Here is an 8,982-nt window from a genome sequence, read left to right as displayed (position 1 = left end):
CTCCCTCCCTCTCTAAAAGTCAGTGGAAAAATATAAAATATCCTGGGGAATAACAAATGATTAACTGAGAATATATATGCAGTGCTTAATACTCCTAGTACTTTAATACCAAGATTTTTTTTTCTTTCTAACAAAAACTTTCATTTCTTAGCTCCCCTGTGAAATCTGACTACTCTAGTCCAGACTGATCTCTGAAATTCTGTAGAATTTAATTTCTTTCATTTCATGCGTACATTTTTCATCTAGGCCCAATAGGTCACAAGTTTCCCACAATACCTTGAGAACACATCAGAACAGTGTTCAATACAGTACATGCTGATTCACTAAGAGAGGAAGAATCTATTGTGTCAGTCACCTAGGGTCAGTTACTGTGGAGATAGAGAATGCATTCATATGACAAGTGGGGAATTTGGAACAAACCTATGAGTAGAAATGCTTAAAAAAAAAGACCCAAGAAGTCCAGCCTATCCTTCCAATCCTCCCAATAGCCAAATGAAAGTTGTAAGACAGTTTCTTAAGAAAGCTTTCTAAGAGATAAGCATGAAACACTGGACTGTGTCTAAAAGCTTTGCTTAGTTTACTTCTGAACTTGTCCTACTATATAAAAAAACTACATGTGCCTCCAGCAGCTCATAATCTTCGACATCAAAATGCTATTATGGCCCTAGCTGGTTTTGCTCAGTGGATAGAGCGTCAGCCTGAGGACTTGATTCCGGGTTTGATTCTGGTCAAGGGCAGGTACCTTGGTTGCGTGCTTGATCCCCAGCCCTGGTCAGGGCATGTGGCCTGGTCAGGGCATGCGTGGGAGGCAACCAATCAATGGGTCTCTCTCACATTGATGTTTCTCTCTCTCTGTCTCTCCTCCTCTCTTCACTCTCTCTAAAAATAAATGGAAAAAAATATCCTTGGGTGAGGATTCACACAAAAAAATAAAAATAAATAAATAAATAAATGTTTATTTTTAAAAAATGCTGTTATGCATTAACTTTAAAAGTCAGCCAGATTTTCCCCCAGGAAAACGGGTTTCTTTAGGAACAACAGAATTGTAACCCCGAACATGTAACCGTGGCTGGCCACATGCAAGTTTACTCAAACAAAGGAGAGGGAATTCTTTTATAGAGGGGGAAAGAAGTTGGGAGGGCTGTTACAAAGAGTTCCTCCTGCTGTGCTTCAAGATCAACTGACAGGGCATGACACCTTTTACTTCTGGCCTATTTCATATGAGTTTCTGCTTATTAATTTTTTTCCATCATAACCTAAAAATTCTGAAGGGTAGTTTACTCAGGAAACTGAGACAAGCTAATTGATTAGTCCAAAACACCATGCAATGTAGCCCCACCACCACCACTGGCTCCCAACTTACCTGTGGTCTCCTCCCACTGTGACACAGCTGTAGCCACCTGATACTGCTCTACTAACTACCTCAGCCAGTTCCTGGTTGGCGAGGCCCACCGAGCGAGGATTTGCTATCAGGTTGTTGTACAGATCATCTTTGGGGACTGGAGTGAAACTCAAATCTCCAAAGTCCTTTAGGTGGCAGCCTAGAAACAAGTGGAGGATGATAAGATTAATTGGAAATGGTATTCCAACTCTTACTGGCCTGGGCCACAAATAATAACTTGTGACAAAGTACACAACCTCATTTTGTCTCAGTAAAATTCAAAATGTAACATGACTGTCAGGATGACCTCCTAGCAATCCTGTGGGGTAGATTCCATCAGGAACACCGTTTTGCAGATGAAGAAGAGGTTTTGGAAAGTGAAGCCCAGAAATGTTAACTGACATTAACAATCACGAAATTTGGAGCAATTAAACCTCTATTACAGAGTTATAGCATGGAAGTAGAATGCCAACAGGATTTAAAGAAAGTGAATTTAGGACAAGAATGCACATACAGAAATTTTCACGTTATAAACTAGGTCTCGCCCTGACCGGTTTGGCTCAGTGGATAGAGCATCAGCCTGTGGACTGAAGGGTCCCAGGTTCGATTCCGGCCAAGGGCATGTACCTTGGTTGTGGGCACATCCCCAGTAGGGGGTGAGCAAGAGGCAGCTGATCGATGTTTCTCTCTCATCGATGTTTCTAACTCTCTATCCCTCTCCCTTCCTCTCTAAAAAAAAAAAATCAATTAAAAAAATTCAAGAAAATATATTTTAAAAATATATATAAATAAATAAATAATAAACTAGGTCTCAAGGTCACACAGCTGCTAAGTGCCAGAATCAGGAACAAATCCGGGCCATCTGTTCCCAAAGTTTGTATTCTTGAGTATGCAGTTGTATCCCAAAGAGTCCCCCTTTAATCTATATAATAAAAGCCTAAGCAACCCTTACGCAACGACCAGAACGACCAGTTGCTATGATGTGCACTGACCACCAGGGGGCAGACACTCAATGCAGGAGCTGCCCCCTGGTGGTCAGTGTGCTCCCACAAGGGGAGCACCACTCAGCCAGAAGCCGGGCTCAGGGCTGGCGAGCGCAGCGGCAGTGGCAGGAGCCTCTCCTGCCTCCAAGGCAGTGCTAAGGAGCAGCGAGCTGAGCGGTAAGGAGCAGCGAGCAGGCAGGTGGTAAGGAGCGAGGGCTCCTGGACTGTGAGAGGGGGTAGGCCTGGCTGAGGGACCCCTCCACCCTCAGTGCATGAATTTCATGCACCGGGCCTCTAGTATATATATTGATTTCAGAGAGGAAGGGAGAGGGAGAGAGAGACAAACATCAATGATGAGAATCATGGATCGGCTGTCTCCTGCATGCCCCCTACTGGGGATCGAGCCCATAACCTGGACATGTGCCCTTGACTGGAATGGAACCTGGGACCCTTCGGTCGGTAGGCCGATGCTCTATCCACTGAGCCAAACCAGCTAGGGCCCAAAGAGTCCCTCTTGATTGCACCACTTTAAGAACTAGACAGTCCTCTCTGAAGAACCAACAAGATAGTGGACATGGAGCTGGAGCAGAAGCAAACCTTCCACGGTGTGCACCTTGACCAGCTGCTGGTCATGGCCTCCTAGCAGCTGTCACAGCTGCACAGCACCTGGCAGCAGAGGCCGAAGCAGCATTTGAAGCCCTTGTACAAAGCCAACCAGGAGAGAGAAGCCAAGGTGAAGACACCTTCGGGACAGATCATCCTGCAGGAGACAGTGGACAGCATGGTGGGTGTCTCCAATGGCAAGACCTTCACCCAGGTGGGAATCCAGCCCAAGATGATTGGCACTACCTGGGCGAGTTCTGCATTGACTACAAAGCCCATGAAGCAAGGCTGGCCTGGCATTGGAGACACCCACTCCTGCTTCATCCCCCTCAAGTAGCTTGTTCGGCCAATGAAGGCACTGACTTCTCTTTAAAAAAATAAATAAACAAAAAAAAGAACTAGTGATATATTCTGACAATAAGCTGTAACATTTCCCTACTAAGGTTTCACATATTTCAAAGAACTGGGATACTGGTCACTACACATTAATTTTTATCTTTGGTGTAAATACTAGTCTGTCTTAGCCATGTTTAGGATGAGGACTAAATAATCCAACTCTATCAGGAAGAAATCTGAATTACCAGAGAACAGAACGTTACCATAGATTGTATCCTTAAGGTCCTGCTTCTTAAACTGAAGTACACGTATGTTGGGGGAGGGGAAGTGGTCACAGGATAGACATCTTTTTTCTTTTTTAAAATATATTTTTATTGATTTCAGAGAGGAAGGGAGAGGCAGAGAGAGACAGAAACATCAGATGAGAGAATCATTGATCAGCTGCTTCCTGCACATCCCCTACTGCGGATCAAGCCCACAACAAGGGCATGTGCCCTGATCGGGAATCGAACCATGATCTCCTGGTTCATATAGGTTGATGCTCAACCACGAGCCACACTGGCTTGGCAGGATAGACATCTTAATATTTGCAGAAATTTGTGTTAAAGATTTGGATTGAGACCAGCATGGACCCATCTTTAATTTGTACAGTTTTGGATATTGCTTGAATCCAAAGCCAAACTACTGATAAATGTAAAAATTTGAGAAGCAGTGGCCTGTAACTCCAGCTCAACAGTGACCTGAAATATAAGATCAACCAAGGGATCACCACTAAAGGGGATACTGGAAGCAAAACAGAAAACCTTATCCTATTTTCAATTAAAGGTAAGATGCACCTTCAGCTAGAATTCTGTGTGTCTTTGGTCACTGAATTTAAAAAAATAATTATTTAAAAGGCCTAGAACTAGAGATGATCTGTACAACTAAATAGAAGGGGGAAGGTGTTGAAGTAGGAGAAGAAAAATATGATAACAGGTCAAAGACATTGGAACTCTAGAGAGAAAAAAGACCAAATAAAACATCTATAAAAATCTTTAAAATCAAGGGGAAAAAGCCATGCATAAAGTCATTATGCACTAAATCTAAAAATATGCAGGACACTTTAGATTTAAGAGAAATGAAGCTTTAACTAACTTTCAAATCAACATCAGGTCTTGCCATTGTTGACAACACAGTCGTGGGACGGGCAGATTTTGAATGGCAGTACCTACACTTGGATGCTTCTACTTCCACGTCCTTGTTTATCTCAGCACCTCCTTAAACCGCATCAAGCATTCAGGTTCGTAGTAGGTTTAAGATACCAGGGCATGTCTGGTGTTGTATATGAGGTGTATAATCTAATTAATAATGTTCATATGAAATAACTTTTGAAAACTACTTTTAACTCATTTAATCCTCACATGACCAAGAAGTAGTACATGGACATTAAAGTGATCAACCTGGTGGATAAGTGACAGAACTTGGGAACACTCAAGTCCAACCATGGAATCTAGGATGTAGACTCAGAGAAGTGTGACAGCAAACAGTACTTGACTATTATTTACTTATCAGAGAACGCTGTGGAAAGCTTACAAAGGAGCCTAAAGAGAATTTGGTGGTCTTATAACAACACTCCAAGGAAGAGAGACTGAATTTCCTAAAAGGATTTTGGTCATTAAGTGTGTAACTCTGTGGAGTTGATCCCTAGATTAACTCACAGGCTGGATGGTCAGTTCTTCATGGGTATGCCACTCCATGTTCTCTGATTGTTTGTTCAGGGAACAGCCCTCTGGTTATTTACTTAGTTCCCCGTTGCCCTCATATAAGCAAGAGGGCTTCCTGACAGTGGATCCCGAAAGGCTGTTGCTCACCACAATTACGCATACGCATTTGGGGTTATACATCATGGTTAGCATGAATCTCTGGGTCTGAGAGCCTGCTAAGCTCTGCACATAGCAAGAGTTCTGTTCACGGATGGTCAGACCCCCCGAAGGGATTAATGTCTTGAGAGGCCCTACCTGAGTGGCCTACCCTATATGACTCCCAACTCTGCTCTTTCATTTTCACAATAAGTTCCAGGTAAGAACTAGGGAAAATGAGTGCTAGAGGAGTGAAAGGAAATTCAGTGACAATTGGGGTGGTCAAGGAATGACTCCTACAACAAGTAAAGTTAGTACCAGCACTATTTTGCTAACTTCCGTTGTTTTCTTTCCTTACTGGCAATAGAAATTTTTTGTAAAATTGTTAAGGAAGTGCCTATGGGTGACAGTCCCCTATCCCACTCTCTAGGCTTGACTACTCTATCCTGGCAGACCTTTATGCATAAACATAATCTGTACCATTCTTTATTTTATTTTGTGTACTATTTCTTTTAAATCAAGTTGTTAGAGTAGGCTAAACTGCTGTAATGAACCCTCCCCAAAATAATGGCTCAAACACAGTAAATTGGTTTCTTGCTCATTTAACATCCAGGTAGATATTCTAGGTCAGCAGGAGGCTTTCCTTCACGCAGTGATTCAGAGACCAGGCTTCTTTCGCTTATGGCTCTGCCACGCCTAGGGTCCCAGGTCAAGGCAGTGGGAGAGGAAGAAAACATTGAGAAGGCACACCTCTATGTTTAAAGGCCCTGGTCTAGAAGTGACACATCACTCCTGCTCACATGGCATTAGCCAGCAAGTGCAGGTCTAAGCCATGTCCAGAAGATGATGAGAATGGATTTGGGCAGATAGCAAAATGAGTTCTTTTCAATTCTATTGCCATACCTTTTTGTTTTTTAAATATTTTTATTTATTTTTTTAGAGAGAGAGGAAGGGAGGAGACAGACATTGATGTGAGAGAGAAACATCAATCGGCTTCCTCCTGCACACCCCTACCAACACCTCCTCCTGGGGATAAAGCCCGTAACCTAGACATGTGCCTTGACAGGGAATTGAACCAGCAACCTTTCAGTGCATGGGATGATACTCAACCAACTGAGCCACACCTGCCTGAGCAGCTGCCATAGTCTTTAATAATTAAGAACTCAAATACTAAAGCTTACGTTGTGGATACTAACTATGGTAATCCTAACTATTCTAATCATTGCAGAGCTGAATCAGTGAATATACTATGCCATCCTGCTATAGCCTCTTAGGAGCTTTCTCCTCTAACACCTACTGTTCCCATAGCATTGTAGCACCCAAAGGACTAGTGGAGTAGAGCACAGCATTGGTTTCTAAAGATGAACAAGGGCCTGAAAGAAGAACTGTACATTCCATGTTTGGAAAACAGTTAAGCAATTTAATAGAAATGAGAAGTTTACATATTGGAGCAATGCAATATGAGGTTGTAGAGAACATGATTTGCAACCCACAGGCCAGAGTTTCTGAGAAGTGGGGAGGCTGATGGGAAGTTATTTTTTTGTAAGAGCCCGGTGAACTGAGTAATAATGAAGCTATGACTTTATCAGGGTGCTGTGGCAAATCTAGTTCAAAAGGCACAAGAAATGGTCTCACTAATTTTTTTTTTTAATCCTCACACAAGGATATTTTTCCCATTGATTTTTAGAGAGAGTGGGAGGGAGAGGGAGAGATAGAGAGAAACACTGATGTGAGAAAGACACATTGATTGGTTGCCTCTCACATGCCCCTGACCAGGGCTGGGAGCCTGCAACTGAGGTGTATGCCCTTGAAGGGAATTGAACCGGGGACCCTTAAGTCTGCAGGCTGACACCTTATCCACTGAAGCCAGGGCTCTTCTCATTAATTTTTAAAGAATCTTAGAGTAATAGTGAAAAGAGCAAATATTATAAATATGGAAGGAATGCCTGCCTGTCATGCTTGAGGGAGCTGTCCCTTTCTTAAACTATTTTTGTGCTTCAGGTCAACTCATCTGCAGATCTAGATTAGATGAGACAATGTTTTGTTGTTAACCCTCACCAGAGGATAGACAGACTGACAGACATCAATGTGAAAGAGAGACATCAATTGGGTGCCTCCCGAATGTGCCTTGACTAGGGCTGGGGATTGAACCCATGATCCTTTGATGTGTGGGCCGACACTGTAATCACTGGACAAAACCCACCATGGCAAGACAATGTGTGTTGTTGTTGTTTTTAAGACTTAATGATTTATTATTGCTCTTTCCTCTCTTATAAGAAGGCACTGTAGGACAGAATGAACCTGAAACTGCAAGGAAGCTCGTATGACAAACAGATTTGGAACCAACTTGAACGGGCTCTGCTGTTTGACATGCAGTGACAAGCAAAGCTCTGCACAGACTGACAGCCTCAGTGCTCCTCTCCCAGTGCCGGTTATAAAACATACGCCGAATACTATTAAGATCTTTTAGGCCCAGGTGTCACCTTTGGCCCTGATAAACATCTCCAGGCTCCACTGGAGTGAAACAAGAACACAAGTGCATCAACAGAATGATGCAACCATCTGCTAGGGAAGAAATCAAAACAGCCCTACCTGACCTTAGCAGTGTCTGCAGACAGCACTTCTATTTAGGGTCCTGATCACTAGGGAATCCCTGCGAGAAGCCAGGGACAGGAAAGGAGAAAAAGGAGTATAAGAATCTGCCTCCACACACCACACTCCGCTAGCTGCTTTACAGGTAGCTGCTAATCTTCACACCCTCATGGGTTTCACATACTTCAGAGGGAGAAATTCAGCAGTTAAACAGCTCCAACTGTTTAGAGCCAGCCTGAGTCACCCTTTGGATGGAGACTCATAGAAGACAATGTTACAAGCGAGCAGGCATTTGTCAACAGCATCAAGATAACTCATTTTCCCTCCTGCTGACTTCCACTCATGGGGAACTCCAGCTGCTCCCAAGGCTCCCAGCAAGTGGAGAGAGATGGGCTGACACGGATAATCCCCCGAGCCCCATGGGCAGAATAGTGGATTTGGAGGAAAGCTCAGGGCCCAACAGTGTGCAGTTTTTTTGTTGTTTTTTTTTCAGGCTGTGCCTGAAATAGAATAGAGTGTTTATGACTTGTCAGGAATAACAAGTCAGTAAAACCTGGAGAAAAACAAAGATGCTGAGATCTCACTTGGTGCTGAGAGAGTACTAATCCTAATGGCTTTTACAATTACAGACTCAAACACTCTGTAAGGCGGATCTAGCTCCATGCAAAGGGAATTCTAGCATTTTAAAGGACTGCTCCTGCTAATTCTTAGAACCCCAAAGCTGTGCCTGGAAAACCAGTTCATTGAAAACAAAGCTGCCGTGTTACTGGAGGCGGTCTAGGAAGGGAGTGCCACAGGTCCTTCAGTCCATTTGAAGTAAGCAAAATGGCTCTTATCCCTAAAATGTGATCTGGGTAATAACTTTTGAAGAGACTGTTATTTAAGGTAAACTCATTTGGTTTCCACCAATAAAATGAAGAAGTCTAAATTTTATTTGGTTCATTTAACTCCCTAAGGCTATACAGTCATGAAGTATGTGCTGGGGTATCTAAAAATCAGTTTGTTGCCCAGCCCGTGTGGCTCAGTGGTTGAGCACTGACCTATGAATGAGGAGGTCACAGTTTAATTCCCCGGTCAGGGCACATGCCTGGGTTTCGGGCTCAATTCCCACTGGGGGATGTGCAGGAGGGAGCCAGTCCATGATTCTCATCAGTGGTATTTCTTTCTTTTCTTCTCTTTTCTTTCTTTCTTTCTTTCTTTCTTTCTTTCTTTCTTTCTTTCTTTCTTTCTTTCTTTCTTTCTTTCCTTT

At 43.1% G+C, this 8,982-nt stretch overlaps 2 protein-coding genes across 5 annotated transcripts in view; one reads left to right on the top strand and one right to left on the bottom strand.

The window, feature by feature from the left end:
• Window positions 1–8,491, top strand: part of VTI1B (vesicle transport through interaction with t-SNAREs 1B) — a 26,952-nt gene extending 18,461 nt beyond the window's left edge. For 2 of the 3 annotated variants that reach the window (XR_001364367.1, XR_001364365.1), the window contains one exon: window positions 7,419–8,491. The gene's annotated coding sequence lies outside the window, so the exon portion shown is untranslated. Of the gene's footprint in view, window positions 1–4,454; window positions 4,583–7,418 lie in introns of all 3 variants that reach the window. The other variant, XR_001364366.1, reaches the window with a different exon arrangement.
• ARG2 (arginase 2) overlaps window positions 1–8,982 on the bottom strand; it is a 35,220-nt gene that overhangs the window by 8,863 nt on the left and 17,375 nt on the right. For both annotated transcript variants that reach the window (XM_005877922.2, XM_014549137.1), the window contains exon 3: window positions 1,364–1,541. In XM_005877922.2, the coding sequence (XP_005877984.1) occupies window positions 1,364–1,541 (178 nt within the window). The remainder of the gene's footprint in view (window positions 1–1,363; window positions 1,542–8,982) is intronic.

The sequence above is a fragment of the Myotis brandtii genome, unplaced genomic scaffold (genome assembly GCF_000412655.1).
Source record: "Myotis brandtii unplaced genomic scaffold, ASM41265v1 scaffold536, whole genome shotgun sequence".
Taxonomy (NCBI): Eukaryota; Metazoa; Chordata; class Mammalia; order Chiroptera; family Vespertilionidae; genus Myotis; species Myotis brandtii.
The sequence above is the reverse complement of the archived record's forward strand: the minus strand, read 5'-3'. Positions and strand labels throughout refer to the sequence as shown.